Source organism: Anomalospiza imberbis, chromosome 7 (assembly GCF_031753505.1).
Source record: "Anomalospiza imberbis isolate Cuckoo-Finch-1a 21T00152 chromosome 7, ASM3175350v1, whole genome shotgun sequence".
Lineage (NCBI taxonomy): Eukaryota > Metazoa > Chordata > Aves > Passeriformes > Viduidae > Anomalospiza > Anomalospiza imberbis.
In genome coordinates, this window is record NC_089687.1 from 14,502,400 (window position 1) to 14,518,209 (window position 15,810).

Below are 15,810 nucleotides of genomic sequence, written 5' to 3' on the forward strand. Positions count from 1 at the left end.
AATCTCTCACTATGTGAACAAATGAGAACTCTTGATAAGCACCTTTACAATGAAGGAAATATGCTAATGAAATAGGAAGCATCTATGGGAGCTTACTCTTAAATGAATGTAACTATAAACACCTTCTTACTTTACAGTACAGGTGTCACAGAGACCTTGTGAACATTGCTAGATGTGTCATTACCCTACTGCAGTGCAGTGTTCCAAAACATAAGAACTGAGGAGCCAGGAAGTTATGTGATTTAGTGAAAGGAGAAGCCAGCCCAACTGGAAACTGTAACCTGGTTGCTCCTTGAGGACTTTCAGACTTAGTTGTTGAGTAACGTGGGAGCTTGTGCACTAGAAGTGATTGATCAAGGAAACATCTCATGCTTGAGCTTATGTGCTCTAAATTGGCCAGGGCCAGAGAGGTGTTAAGGAGTGCTACCTCCTGTACCAGAAACTGGATCTAATAAGTGAAATGTGTCTGAATCCTGTGTTCCAATGCAACAATTTCTTGGATCTCTCCATACATTATTAGCCTCCAGCTGAGTCTTACTATTGTTATTTAGTTCTGCAAGATGTATTTCACTGTGTGCAGAGTTTTCTTATGCTGGAGGTTGGCCTCCTGTTTCAACTTAGTCTGACTTTATTTGGAAGTGGAAACTAAGAGGAAAGCAGATGAGGCATATAGTGTTCTTGTGAGCAAACTGTTATCTCGCGTGGATTTTTATTTTCCCGTCGTTGGTCAGATAGTGTGGTAATACCTTCAAATACATAGTTAATGATTGTAGGGTTACAGTTAATTTTAGGAATACTTTTTGAGTCATGTAAATATGCATAAAAGAATTAACAAGTTGTTTTTAAAATTTTTCAATGTACCAAATACTGATTGCTTTTAATTAATTTTTATTATGTACTTCTCTTGTCTCTGAATTTCACAAAAACCAGAAATGATATCTTAAAGTGTGCTCTGGTCCTGTAGCCAGGAGTGTGAGTAGTTATGCCCAGTAGTAGCTGCACCTCCCCTCAGTGGAATAAAACTATTCAAGTGTGCTTGCAGGATTAAAATTACAGTGGATAGATAATGATATCAGGAAGCTTTTAACTACAGCTGGAGTTTTCAAGACCCATATGTTATCTTAAGTTTTGCATCCTAAATTTTATTGTTTGGAATGATAAAACTGACACTGTTCAAGTGTATGTTTTTATTAAATTGTTTTTAAGAAAAACTTCCATGGAAAGATGATTCATTATTGACTAGAAAAACTGGAACAGCTCCAAATACATAATTAAATAAGGAATAGAACCACCTTATATTCTTTTCCCGAGTTGTTCACATCCCTCAGGAAAGAAGATCAGAGGCCTCTTAAACTTTGATTTTTAATTTATAAGCCATGCAATGTAAATCATGAAATAATACTTGAAATATTACAAAGGGACAATTTCTTTTGCAAACAAAAAAAAGGTGTAGTGATACACACATGTAGTTATGTATACTATACTGAACGTAAAATTTCCTGAGCATCTAGAGATAGAACAGGAAAGAAGGGTTGCAGGTAGAGTAATCTGAGCTGACGAATCGTGCTGTAATACAGTAAACAGATCTGCTCTGGTGCAGGTTGTCACTGTCTTCAACAGCCTTATGGTAATTTGCGAAATAAAGAAGATAAAAAGATGAAATGAATGAAAGAAAAATCAAAGATATAATGAAGTTCTGAGACTGTAATTCAGAGAGTTTTTTCTTTAACAAAGAGAGGTTATTTTAATCAGTGTCCATAGTAGTGTTTGATCTTTGTGACAGGTCTTCTATGATTGCAGACTTTCTGTGTGTGTGAGCTTCTGTAGCTCCAACTGTTTCAGTGATGCCCCTTGATGAAACTATTTTTCCTTTTTGTTTTAGATTCAGCCATGTTCATGAATAGAATAAACTCTGCTATCAGAAGTGCTTCTTTGCTAGCACAGCTGTATATACTCTGGGTTGCTGTTGAAGTAGCTTTATTATTTAAGGATGTGACTTTTTGCAGCTCCTTTTTGATGTATCTTTGCTAGAAAAATGTAATGACATAGATATGGTAACCGTTAGGTTTAGGTCTTGTATTAACTATTGTAGTTGTCCACAATGACTTTTGAATTACTGAAGTATAATTCAGACAGGTAACAGCTGCCAGTAGTACTGTCTTTCATTCCTGCCCATCAGTAGGAAGCTATGAGAATATCCTACCCAATATGACTGAATATTCATTAAGTGATAAATGGAGATATAAGACAAATACAGGACTTTAACCTCTATGCACTGTAATTAAATTTGGTGGCTTCTGACTTGAGTAACATTAGTTGTTTTGTAATTTAATTGGTCCAGTTGCATTAGTGACCTTTTCTTTAGGTCAGGCTAACTCTTGACCATTTGAATCTGTAGATCCAGAGGCATTACTACATGGGCAACCAAGCTCTGAAGGTCTTTGCAGCAAAAGATGATGAGGTAAGGTAAACTGAAGGTTAATGTTGAATGTATTTTGCTGCAGAAAAAAAAGAATAGTAGTGATGCTTGAGATTGTCCTGTCTTTCTGTGTTAATAAATACTTTTAATGCAGCTTACAGGCTTATTTCATTGCCCAGTAGGTTAAAAAGAAGTTGGATTAAACCCCAGATGAACACAGTATCTCATGAATAATGAAAAACTGATAGATACTATGTTTGAGCAAGGTTATGAGGAACATGAAATTGGTGCTTAAGTCGATTCTTATGCAGAGCAACAGTGTGCCCTGTCACTGTTATTTAGAACAGACCTTCAAAGTACTGGAAGTAAAAAGCTCACTGTGGTGCTCTAATATGTTCTTTTGAGGGACTTCCCTCCTTTTCTCTATCTCATGCAAAACCTCTGAGAGTTCTTCACACCTGGTGAAAAAGGTGGAATGTGCTGAATCTAAAGTTGGCTCAGCTTTGAATGGATCCACTCTCGTGATGAGATTTGCCCTTTCTGCTTCTTTGATTTATGCACATGAAAAAATGCTGGTGTTCAAGTTATAACTGCAATGGAAACTAGTCTTGACTAAATCAATGCTGTTGAATTCCCTGTGAAAGATGTATTTCATGATTAAGGACTTGCATGATTTTTTAGACTTCTTTTTTCCCTCCAGAATGCAGCGGTTGCTTTTTCTGCACTTGTTCGTGCGTTGGATGAGTTGAAAGTGGTGGCTGTAGTGCGCTATGCTTATGATAGAAGATGCAACCCACAAATTGGAGTAGCTTTTCCGTATATTAAGGATGCATATGAGGTAATTCTTCTCTCTTTCCCTTCTACAGAGAGACGCAGAAGCAGCACAGTATGTCAGAACTTTTGCAGCATATGTTTCCCCTGATCTTTCTTATAAGAGACTATTGAAAGAGCTAAATATGTATAGCATGGCTGAGCAGTGACGGAGGTGGGGGCGGACACAACAGTCTTCAGACTTTTGAAGGGTATAAACATAAAAGATGGAAAGGAATTATTTAGGGTGGTATGAACTGGAGGAGGTAATTGAATAAAGAAAAAATGAGGCAGAGAAATGTTAAAAAAAAACAAATCCAGCTTTTGACTTTGGAATACAGTAAGCTGTGATAAAACTTCCCAAAGCGCCAATATATTGGATATTTAAAGCATGGATAATTGGAACTCTGCACAAGAAAAAGGGATCAGATGGGTGGGGAGGTCTTTATTTCACAAGCAGAAAAACTGAGTGTAGCCATCACTATGTTATAAAATATAACGCTGTGTTTTATTCTGATTTAAAATTGTGTTGCTCTGCAAATATTTTAAGTGTTTTGATGTGCACAGACATTATGTCTTCAGATTTTTCTTAGATTTTATATTGCCCTGATATGGCACTCTGGGGATACAGATTTTTTTTTTCTTCAGGCTCAGTTGTTTTTTCTTTCCTCTTGCACAGTGTCTCATCTATGTGCAGCTACCCTATATGGAAGACCTAAGACAATATGTATTTTCATCCTTGAAAAACAGTAAAAAAAGCATTCCTACAGGTAAGATATTTGCTGGTCAACTGGAAAAGTAACCTGCTCGTTGTCTTCAAAGATGCTCTAAAAGAGTTAGAATATTTGGCTCACCAATGAAAGCATAAGTTTTGTTGCTCTTTTGACTTAGGATGACACCCAGGTATTTGGGCATCCATTATGGTGATGTCACCTTGAAGTGTAAATGTGTGTTAAAGCTTTGCCACTTCAGGTGCAGGCTGAGCAGACCTAAGTTTGCAAGCAGTATTTCAGCTGTCCTGTTAAATGACTTCTGGCTCAGATTACAGCATTGTGAGTCTCACAGGATCCTGTGATAGAGAGCTGTGATTAGTCCTCTGTATCCTTTGATCTTTGAACTCATTTGTGGGAGTAAATGGCCAAACCTTGTGGGATCTTCAGTGTGTGATTAGCTAGCTAGAATTAGAGCAGAGGCAGCTGCTCTGTTGGTGCAAAGCTGGTCCCGTAGCCATTTGCAGTATGGCCTGTTAATATAATGTACAAAGGCAAAGACAGTATTTTCTGTGGAGTGTTATTAAACCGTGTGCTTATTGGTGTCCAGGTTGAATGGACGGCATCTTTGGAGAACATGCAGCTACACAAAGCTTGACTTGCTGTTCTGAGAGTTTTGCACAGCAATGAGTCTTAAGTGGATGTAGTTTAAAATCCACTCCCGCTTCTTTCATTTGTTTTGAGATGCACTGAATGGGCACCTGCACATCAGGGTATATTTAGCATGCTGGTTTGTTTCTATAGCAGTTTCTGTCTTCTTGCCTGTAACCAGCAGTTTGATAACAAAATCTAAAACCTATCTTAGCAAAGCAGTAGCTGGCTATTGTGAACTGTGTTAATTTGCAATCATAACTTTAAAAATTTATATTATGCCATTTAGTTTTGCAAACCAACTGTTCTCCTTATTTTCTAAGTGGCCTATAAACCTTCTGTTGCAAATGAAAACGTCTTGAAAAAGAAGAAAAGCTGAAGCAGAAAGGCAACAATAATTGAGGTCTTGGGGAAAAAGGAAAAGGCTTTGTGTTTACACTGTAGTCCTTAAATAAAGCAGGGTTTTATTATTGTGTCCATTATCCATATTCTTTATTGGCACGTCTATAGCTGCAGTATGTTCTGTGGCATGTAATGACTCGGTGAAAATGTCACATTGTGAAGCGAATCTTCATTTATAAATTGTTTCAAGAAACATTGCGCCAGTGTCAAACCATGACATCCATCCATCTGCAAGTGTATTTAATCTTCCTTTGTATGTAATTGCTACCTTAGTGGATCAGTTATCTGCTGTTGACTCACTGATTGATTCTATGAATTTGGTTCATGAAGATGGAGAAACTTTTGAGGACCTATTTAAGCCCAGCAAGATTCCAAACCCTCATTTTCAGAGACTATATCAGGTGAGATGAACTATATGGTATTTTTTAAAAACTTTTTTTTAAGTTTTTTCACCTTTCTGTCTTTCTTTGATTCATGTTGGAAAGATCTGCATTGTGAAAATGCAGATATAAATCTCTGGCATTAAAGTATGTGGTAGCCAGTGATTTCTGTGTTGTCCCCGACATAAATTTATCTTTAAAATTTCTAGTTTCCAGGAAGCAAGGGAATTTATACCTCTGCTGAGGTGCCTACAACAGCATCAATTATATTCACAGGCACATAGACTAGGCAAGTTAAAACTTGCCTCTCAACACTGTATTGTGGACATAGATTCAGTCTTTGGCTTTTGGACAAAGAAAATATTGGCTGAGAATTTGGGATATCTTCAGTTTCTCATTCTGTGTCCCATCACTTTTCTGTGCATTGTTGCATCTAGCAGTGTTCCAGACCGGGTCAGTCTGAGGCGAACTGGATCAGTAATAAATGGTTATTAACATTGTTGACATTTAAAATATTCTGTTGGGGTGTCTAAGCTGTTGCACTTTACGAGCCAGCAGAACAGTTCACACTTCCTGCAGTTATTATATCAAGCTGTCTCCATTTTGATTTACATTCCTTTCATGTCACGAAGACTTTCATTGCAACTGTGAGGATGAGAGACTTAATTATACATTGGAATGCAAGTGTTTAAAAAATGACACAGCAAATTCAAAATAAAGAAAATTATGTTGCAATTTAAGCAACTGCAGAATTGTACTGTATACAGAACCATGGAGCTATATTGAACATGTGACTCTGCTCTGAAAATTGACCAAAAATGGTATTATAGCAATCACATTCATCATATCTCAGCAATTCCACATGATGTATTTTGGTTTACAAGTAGGAAGAAGATGTTTTTTTAAATTAAGAAAACTTACCCTAGCTTCCCAAAGCCTTGCTTCCTCAGTGTTGTTAAAATAACTAAAGGATCTGAAGGTCAATGTGTGTTTCAGGAACACGTGTAAGCCCACTGTCTTCAACCCTACTCTGATTGACACCTGAAGAACTCAGAGGTCTCATCAAGTCTGCCAGTCATATTGACAAGACAGTGTGTAACTGAATGCAAGATTTGATCAGTTGGAGGTTATTGCAGGGCAAGAACTTAAAATGAACTGACCTCTGCACAACTCTTATTTTAGGAAGGGTTGTTAAGCTTGGATATTACAAAAGTTGGGCTTTGCTTGTAAATTAAATACTTGGGGGATAGAATTTCTTCTGTTATACTGCTAGATAGAGTTTTGCATTCTTTCAGTTTAGTGGATGTCACCTATTGGTGAAAGATGTTTTTTTTTTAGGTGTGCTATTTGTCTTCTGAAACAGTGTGATGGTGGTGTTCCAGCACTTGGGTCAATTGCTGCTGGAAGAGAGTAACTGAGTAACTTGCCAATTTCCTTAGAGGATAATAGGATTTTATAAGGGTGAGTGCTACTGGTAGAAGAAGCATTTATTGACTGAATGTATGGGGTAGGATACAATTTCTGTCCTTGCTGTTCAGAAAGCCCTAAACTGTTAGTCCCCTTAGTGCTTTCTTTTGGCCACACACAGCCCCATTTTTTTGTCTTATTACAAAATTGTTATTAATCTGTGTAAGTTGTTCTCTCCTTTGCTGCAAAGATGTCCCAGATTCTTAGTATTTTGCTCTTAGGCGAAGTGGCACTGCTGGTTCCTTAAGAACTGCGAAGAAAAAATCTGCATCATCTTTTGACTGTAGCCAGTAAGTGGATTGGGCTGAATAGAACCTATAAATGCTTTTGAAAAATAACTCTGAAGAAAAGATTAACTCCTACTTCATTTCCTTGCTTTGTTGCCTCATGAAGATATTTGGAATGATAAGTGACAAGAGCCAGAATTTAAACAAAAACATCAAGCTAAATTATATCTCTGGAAGTAGTGGTAGGCATCAGGAAATGACAGAGTGGGTGAGAAGTAGTTGTTAATGCTTGCTGGAGTGGAAGATGAGGAATATCCTATATCCAGACTTTCAACCTTTATTCCTTGCTTCCAGAAAAAAACTGTGTGTATTTCTGAAGCTTTTGTAGTGGTAGACTTCCAACATTATTGTTTAAGTTGTCCATCTTAAATACAGAGATTTGAAGCACCTAAGATGTTTAGGGAATACAGTTCATTTTATTTGTTAGCCAAATAAACAAATTGCTCAGCAAGGGTGGTTCTGTAGAGAGATGGACCTGTTGGTCTGTTGGTGCATATATGTCATTGTTTATCATGGAGTTAATGGTGTGAAGCCCACTTCATTGCATCCATTGACCAGTATCTTGGTGTGACCCCTGTTCCTGAAAGCTGGCTGTGTCTCTTGAAGTGGAAATGTGAGAAATGAGGAAAAGCAATGAGGAGCTAGTGCCTTGGTGACAACATGCATGAATAGAACAGTGAGTCTGCAAGGCAGTGGCAGTGTGGGTTTCTTCTAGTTGTGAAGATAGGAGTGATTCTTGCTGGACACAGAAGGAATGGGGGAAACAAGGCTAAGAGGGATGGTGTTGCTTTAGAAACTCCAGGTTGTCTGTTTAACTTAGTCTCCATTTAGCACCTGAGTTTTGACAGTACCTGCCATCTCAGGTTTCAGATGTAGTCATCTATTTTAAAAACAGGTAAAAGTGGATGCTGTGGCTGCTCAGTCTGCTCAGCTCCTGCAGCTGCACACATTAAGATGACAGTTACAAAAGCCTGAAACACACAGGCATAACAGGGGACTTAAGTTTTTTTGCTTTGTGAGTTTAATTCAATTACATAATTTTTTTTTTGTATCACAAGAGCCATTACTGCAGCTTCCAGCAACATTTTTACTGTCTTTCAAAATAATTGTGCCTTAAATCATTACAAGTTTTCCAAATCAGTAGCCTTGTACAACTGCCCCCTTTTGGCAGTACGTTCTAATGTGGACTGGAATCTTAATGGCAGCCTGAAAACACATCAGTATTGATGTGTCACATATTGTCTTGATTTTCTATATTGGCAGATTTCCAGCATGAATAGGAGCTTTTATTTGCTTTGATTTTGTTTTTTAAGTTAATGTCATGTCTGACCGCCAACAGGGCAGCAAATCTCTGCTGTATTCCTAGTTTACTGAGTAGGTGCCTTCACATGGGTATCTAATGCACCCAGTACAATGGGCATGGAAAAAAATTTGTCTCCTTTGTATATCACATGTTTTGATGTGTTTGTGTGCATGCACTGGTATCTGTGTGTGTATTTGTAAATACACATACTTCTCTACTGCTATCTCACACTTCACAAAATTGTAAAGATATTTACTTTGTTTTCAAAGCCCTCCATGGAATTTCTGTAGCCTGCCTCATTAACCTCATCTCTCCCCGTCTGCTTGACTCCGTGACTGTGTACACTGACTCTACACTTGGGTGAAAAACCCTTCTCTGTAGCCCTCACCATCTGTTCCAGCTTTGTGCATCTGTCAGGCCCCTTCATTCCCTACTCCTTTCAAAGCTAGGTTCCAAATATTCATATGTTCTGTGCCTCACCTGTGCACATTTAATATTCTCTCTTTCTGTTTGCATTCTCTCTTAAGCTTGTGAACATTCCTCCTGTATGCATACTGAGTTTAATTGACCAAAAAGAAATATTTTCTTTGAGGGACATTAAACTGTTAAAATAACTGGAATGTGTGGTTGGGATAGATCTCATTTACTTAATTTTGAAGTGTATAGAAATCTCTCCCTTGGGACTGTTTTTATAAGAGAACTGCTTTTTAAAGGTGAAGCTAAAAATGTGAACAGTTGCAGATGACTGTTTAATTCCTGGGATTTTTCTAATAATTTTCATAGAACTCATTCCAGTGAGTGTGGGAACACTCATCTGCATCAGTATTCTTGTTTAATATCATTAATAATCTCCTTAAACAGTTGATCATAGACTTTCAGTCCACTGTGAGACAGGATATTTTTCAGCAATACAAAGGTAGTATGTTTAATATGGAAGAAATTTTGCAGTTACCATATGGTGTACAGACATTACATTAAGAGTTTTTAATATAATTGAAAGTTCTACTTTGCTCAGATTGTTTTGTTTCTTGCAGTGTTTGCAGCACAAGGCTTTTCACCCCGATAAGCCACTGCCACCTATAGAAGAGCACATTTTAGAAATGCTGGAGATGCCTTGTGTGGTAAGAGAAAGGTGTCAGGCTTCTCTGGAAAGAGTAAAAGCACTTTTTCCCCTAAAGGAAGTTGGCAGGAAAAAAGAAGAGAAGACTGCACAAGACATCTTCAAAGACAAGTAAGTCAGAGATGTATTATGGATTTTTTGCAGCTTTTTTTTTTTAACACTTCAGGTTGTTTTTGCTGGTTGAAGCAGGCTCAGAATCTTTTGAACAGAAAATCAATGAGTTACACACTGGAAAAAATGCTGATGGATAGAGAATGTTGTGGTGCCACAGAATGTCTGGAGTATTTTGTGAATAGTGGTGGTCATACTGTTGCAGTGCAGGACACCAGTGTAGGAACCAGTAAGTTCCTCATGTCTGGGGAACCTGCACCTACTCATGTAAGTTCCTCATGTCTGTGTTTGCTGCCACAGAATCACAAAATCCATCAGATTGGAATGGACCACCGGAAGCTTCTAGGTCAACCTGTTGCTCAAAGACCACCTGTGAGATCTAAGCAGGGATTCATACAGTCTGGCTTTGAAAACCTCCAGGGTTTGTGCATCCTTTCTGGGCAACCTGTTGCATTGCTGCTTGTCTCCTGGTCAGACAGTTTGTCCTAGGGGTGTTTATAAAATAGTTCAAATAACACTAACAGAAGGTCTAATTTAGTTTAGAATAAATGCCATGGCAGTTTAAATTAGCCATAAAGTTGAGCCTTCCTTCTTAGCATGCTTGATTTAGGTAATTATCTAGCTTTCATTTTGAATATCAAAAGAAAAGCAGTTTCTTTATTATCTACTGTGCAATTAATGTGGTTGTCTCCAAGAAAATCAAGCTGTTATAGACTCTTCCTGGAACAGCTATTGTTTGAACAGTTTTAAGACAGGGTATTTTTGATGTTATTGAATATAGTGTGCTTAGTTTATTTTTGCTGCAGATAGGAAGAATAAATGCTAAATTGATACTGCAGTTGTACTGTCACCTCAGCCAAATCAATTTGCGTAAACAAAATCTGCTTCTGAGAAATGAATTTACTGAAATCTAAACTAGTGGGTTCCTGAGATGTTGGAGTGTTCTCAGTTAGCTCCTTCTCCCTTTGTTTTGTCATTTTTGACTCAGTCCTTTCAGCACTAGGAATGACATCTTTGAGGTGTTTTGAGCTCTTGCTTAGCTCAGTCCTTTCCTCTGGGTTGGGTAGAGCCTCCTCAGTATGTTGTCTTTGGGAAGACACGACACAAGAATCCTCACTTTGCTGCTTGAGGCTAATGACCACATTCCTCTCTACAGACTGGGACACACCTGGCTTTTTTTGTTGTTGTTGCTGATTTCAGTGTATTCCTGTTGCCTTGGTGTGTCTGGAAATTTATACTGATTAAATTCTCTTTTCCTTCATGCTCCAGTTTCTCTGGGTTTATGTACATTTATATGTATATCTTAAAATGTGGTAGAGCCAGATTAGAAATAAAAGGCAAAAAATTGGGCTCAAACAAGATAGAGAGAGAATTTAAACAAAAAGCAGTGACCCATTACTGTTAGTTGCTTTAAAATATATCTTCCCAAAAGCATCTGACAAGCAAGAAGGAAATCTATTTTGTTTAAAAATGGGTTTACTTTAGAAGGGTGATAAAAGTAGTTGTAAAAGTAATTTAGATAGAAATTGATGTTGGTCATTAAAATTATTTAAAAAAAAAAGCTGTGAAGGAAGTAAAAGGATACAGACTCAACTATGCAAAGAAGAATGAATGATAGGATTTTTTTTTAAATTGCAGAAGAATGGTATTGCTGTAGTAATGAATGGGTCTGGTAATATTTTGTCATTGCTACAACAGCAATCTTAACTGTATGTTTTTGTTCTGTGTTTGGGGAAAAGCTGAGATGATATAATTTATTCACTGGATCAAGAAAAGTGCATCACTCTGCAACACTGATTAAGGAAAATATTAAATAACAGAGGCACTGGCACAGGTTGCCCAGAGAGGTTGTGGATGTCCCTTCTTGGCAGTGTTCAAGGCCAGGCTGGGTGGGGCTTTGGGCAGCCTGGTTTCGTTGGAGGTGTCCCTGCCCATGGCAGGGGTGTAGGAAGTGGGTGATCTTTAAGGTTCCTTCCAACCCAAACCATTCTGTGATTCTAAATGCTGTGGTTCTATGAGATTCAACTTATTAATACTAAGATAAAGGTTGCATTTAAGTATTTGGAAAAGCTGTTTAGAAGATGTCTTGACCATTATTTTCGTTTTCTAAAACTGATTTGTATCTCCTTTCATCATATTGACCAAATTCTTTATTAATTTTTAAGGTCTAATGGAACTAAAGCAGCATAACTGTAGGCATGATATCTTGATAGAGATTTCAGTATTCATTTGTATCACTTTTGCTTAAGATCTGTGTAGTTTAAAAAATCTTAGGTTGGCTTTGGAGAGGCTGTTATCTCATCCAACTTTGTAGGATGTGAGAGGCTTCTATATTAATGTAGAAGTGGGTGTTTTAAATTAATCTTGTATTTTATTAATTTTTCTCAAATAGTAATTGCACGTTTTGCAGTTTAAAAATACTGCTAATCAGTGCATATTCTAAATGTCAGATCCTTGGCTGGTATAAATGGCTATGAATTCATTAGTTTCTGCTGTGCTGCACTGATTAATGACAACTGTAGATTTGGTCCTAGGCTGTTAAATGCAGCATCATCATTTATTTTCTCTTTCCTCCAATCCCAAAGCATTTTGAATCAGTAAAAATAATGCAGGAAGAAAAAGAAGAAAATTGATTGCCATATACTTTTGGAGGAAAATATTCTAAAAGAGAATTTTTGTTGTTCTTTACACCTTTAATCAAACCATGTTAATATACAAGGTTTTTGGTTCCATTGAAATTTCTAAACTATCTGGTGTTGGTAAGTATCAGTGTCTCCTTTTATAGAGAGACACACTGGTTGTTCAAAACAATCTACTTGTTCAAGGTTAGTCAGAAAGTCAGCAGAGTTGAGAATGAAGCAAAGGTATCCTATCCTTGTCCTTAGGCATAGCTAAAGTCATCATTTCTCCTAGAGTGATAAGTAAGGTTATGCTGAATGACAGGAGTTGCTGAGGAGAAGGGATTTCATTTTGGTAGTGACAAAACTAAGTAAAGGACACAGAAGATTGCTGAAACAAAGTGAGATAGACAATGATTGTAAAGTAAGGGAGGGAGTGTGCTATAGAAAGCAAAAAGGAAGACTGCAGAAGTTCTTTCTAATAGTTGATTGCTTCTGTAATGTGCAGTGCAGTTTTTGCAATCACTTCTAAACTTGCAGAATGAAAAGTGGCTCCTAATCCAGGGTCTCTGTCTTTGTCCCTACATCATCATGCAGTTTCTTCTTCACAGTAGTAGAATTTTTCAGAAAAACTTGTTACTTTGTTTTGGGATTCCTTGAACACAAATCCTGCCCTTTGGGTTGCCGAGTAGTTTTCAGTCATTCTTAAATGGAAATCAATTCATCTACGTCGGTAGCCTGACAGCATCTGATTTTCTTCCCCTTTTGTGATTATCTGGATTTTCCTGTGTTGCTGAGATGTGCTCTGAAGTGTAGCATGTTACATGTTAGAATTAAGTTCCTAGTTTGAATGTACGCCTTGCTCTATGTTACCTGTAAGGACAAAGCAAGAAAGTAGCCCAAAATCACAATTAGCTTTTTAAAAATAAAAATAGTCTTTTGAAAGCATTTTGAGTTGTAGCTTAAAATGTCCTAAGAGAGTTCTGATCTGCGTGACTGGAGTTTGTCTAGCAGCTTTTAACAAACACAAGGTGCAAGTTTACAGAGCTCTCATGTGCTGATGGAGAATAGTGGTCATTAGGCTCAAAAGCCACTGTGTAAACAGGTTTGTATTAGCTATAAATTCCAAGACAGGATCTAGCAGGTAGTGACTGAACAGTAAATGAATGTCTTACTAAAACGGTACATTTTCACTTATATTTCGTGTTTATAAAAAAAATCTAGTGAAAATACCAAACATCATATTATATACTGTAAATTATCAAGGCTAACTCAACACAGAGGTTCTAAATAAAGTGTTTGGATATACTCTGTATTTAGAAAGATGAAGAAGGTTTGTGTAAGGAAATTCACACCTGAAATAAGCAGTAATAATCTCATACCTTCAACAAGTGATGCCTTTGCTGTTTGCAAAGATGAAGTTTGGTCTGTTTCTACTGTCTAGCTTGTGCAGCCCAAGGGAAAAATAAGGCATGTTTAAGTGTTGATTTTGGAACAGTTATGTAATGAAGTTTAGTTCAGTGTATATTTCATTAATTTATTCACTCCCTGCTTAGTAGGCAGGACAGTCATCTTCAAGTGTTTATATTTATTTTTGTCCTTTTTGTCATTTGCAGTGAAGATGAACCCAGCCTTAAGAAACCAAAAATTGAAGATGAGGAAGAGAGCTTTAGCATTATGAAACTTGCTGAAGGCAATATCACCTCTGTAAGCATATCTTTACAAATCTGATTATCAAAGGAGAAGATTAATTCTCTAGGTCTATTGTAGCGAATATACAGGCTTCCTGATAAAAGGAGAGTTTGTAGCTGAAACATGACTGAAATACTGTCTACTTGTACATTTGAGATTCTGCTAGAGATTCTGAAGACAACTTTCTCTGCCCTTAGGCATGTGTTAACACAAGTTTCCATCAGTCGTGGATATTTTAGGACAAAATTCTCCCCTGGTGTTTAGAACTCTAAAAGGAAAGCCTGAGGATCTGAAGAAAACAGAATTGGAGCTCAGTGGTTGAATTTTGTTCTTGCTGTCTTTCATATCTTCTGCAACATAAAAGTTGCCTCTGTGTATTTAATCAAAAGTATTGCTCTGATTTTAGACATTGTTCTCTGCATTAATGTGGGGTCTAAATCAGAAATTTGGCTTCATCTTGCCACTAGATCCAGCTTATTTTGTGGCTGGATAAAACCTGTATCATAACTGTGTATCTTCCTTTATTTGATGTTTTCCTATTATAAAAAAATAATTAATATTGAGCAAACTTCTCTTGTTTTCAAATGTGCTGTTTTTTAAGGTTCATTTTGAAAAAAGCATTATTGATACTTATAAAAATATTTGAAGTCTAAAAAGATTTCCGTGTTCTGCACTTCTAATATAATTTTCTGATATTTCCTGAAAAGTGGTGTTGCTAGATCTTGAAGAAATATGGTGAGACCAAGCAAACTTATTGCAAAGTCCAGGAATTATTTTGACAGCAAAGCATAAAAAAAGTAGGAGAAATATGATTGCTGATAGAAAATTTTAAGATTGTTGGGTTTTTTCCCCCTCAAGTTAATGCATCCATTTTTCAGTGTTTATTTATATTTGACCTGGTTTTAGTTCCTTTGAAAGGTTTCTGCATTTCCATGCCCATTTAGAGCATTTAGACTTTAAGATGTTAGACTCTGCCAGAAAGCCTAGATGATTTAAGTGCAAGCTTTTAATTTTAAGGTCTTATTGGAGTGGCAAACCACTGATTCTGTACCCATGTGCCTCAGAGCTCACACTCCTCACTAAGCATCTGGTGAGATTAGAGAGGTCTAAGAGGTCTGTGCTACAGAAGATCCCAAAGCTGAACTAGCAGATCACCTGAAGAATTGTGCTTCTGTCCTCTCAGCACCAGGGAAGTGGTTGACTTGTAAGAGTGCAGCAGAGTGAGTTCATCTTGCTCATGTCATAACGAACCTTTGCCAGGAGCACTGTGCATTAACACACTTTAGAAGACTTGCATTTTTGAGTCTGAATGCAGAGAAGTACACAGTTCAAATATTCAAATAAAAAGAAATTTAAAGATTCTTGTTACCTGACAAGAAGAAAGAGATGCATTTTGGAAGACAATTGAATTGGTTTTGTACTTTTTGTAGGTAGGCAGTGTTAACCCAGCGGAAGATTTCCGAATTCTGGTGAGGAAGAAAAATGCTGACTTCAAAGATGGTAAATTACTTTTGTCTATCTTAATTATATTAGTAGGACTTTCAGAGTTCAGTAAATGCATTTCATTTGTTTAAACATAAGTTTCTAGTGCAATGTGAGTTGCTCTGGAATTTACAGTTAGCTTGTAGTGCCACTCAGCCAAGGAAGGTGTCATCTGTAATCCCTGTGTTAATACTTGCCTTCCCCAATTAAAAGTCTCAGGTAGCTGTCTTTGGGTAAAAAGGCACTAAACAGCTACACTGAGGCACCTGAGCAGCCCATCAGGTGTTTCTAACGAAGACCCCTTGGTGTTCACTGACTGCCTCATTCAGAATGAGTCTCAGCTGCTCATTCCTGGGAT

The 15,810-nt window shown here is 37.2% G+C and overlaps 1 protein-coding gene across 4 annotated transcripts in view; it reads left to right on the forward strand.

The window, feature by feature from the left end:
• The window catches only part of XRCC5 (X-ray repair cross complementing 5), a 54,703-nt gene that overhangs the window by 22,115 nt on the left and 16,778 nt on the right, over positions 1 to 15,810 (forward strand). For all 4 annotated transcript variants that reach the window (XM_068195496.1, XM_068195495.1, XM_068195494.1 and 1 more), the window contains exons 10-16: positions 2,399 to 2,461; positions 3,120 to 3,257; positions 3,909 to 3,999; positions 5,266 to 5,393; positions 9,464 to 9,660; positions 13,895 to 13,985; positions 15,401 to 15,470. In XM_068195496.1, the coding sequence (XP_068051597.1) occupies positions 2,399 to 2,461; positions 3,120 to 3,257; positions 3,909 to 3,999; positions 5,266 to 5,393; positions 9,464 to 9,660; positions 13,895 to 13,985; positions 15,401 to 15,470 (778 nt within the window). The remainder of the gene's footprint in view (positions 1 to 2,398; positions 2,462 to 3,119; positions 3,258 to 3,908; positions 4,000 to 5,265; positions 5,394 to 9,463; positions 9,661 to 13,894; positions 13,986 to 15,400; positions 15,471 to 15,810) is intronic.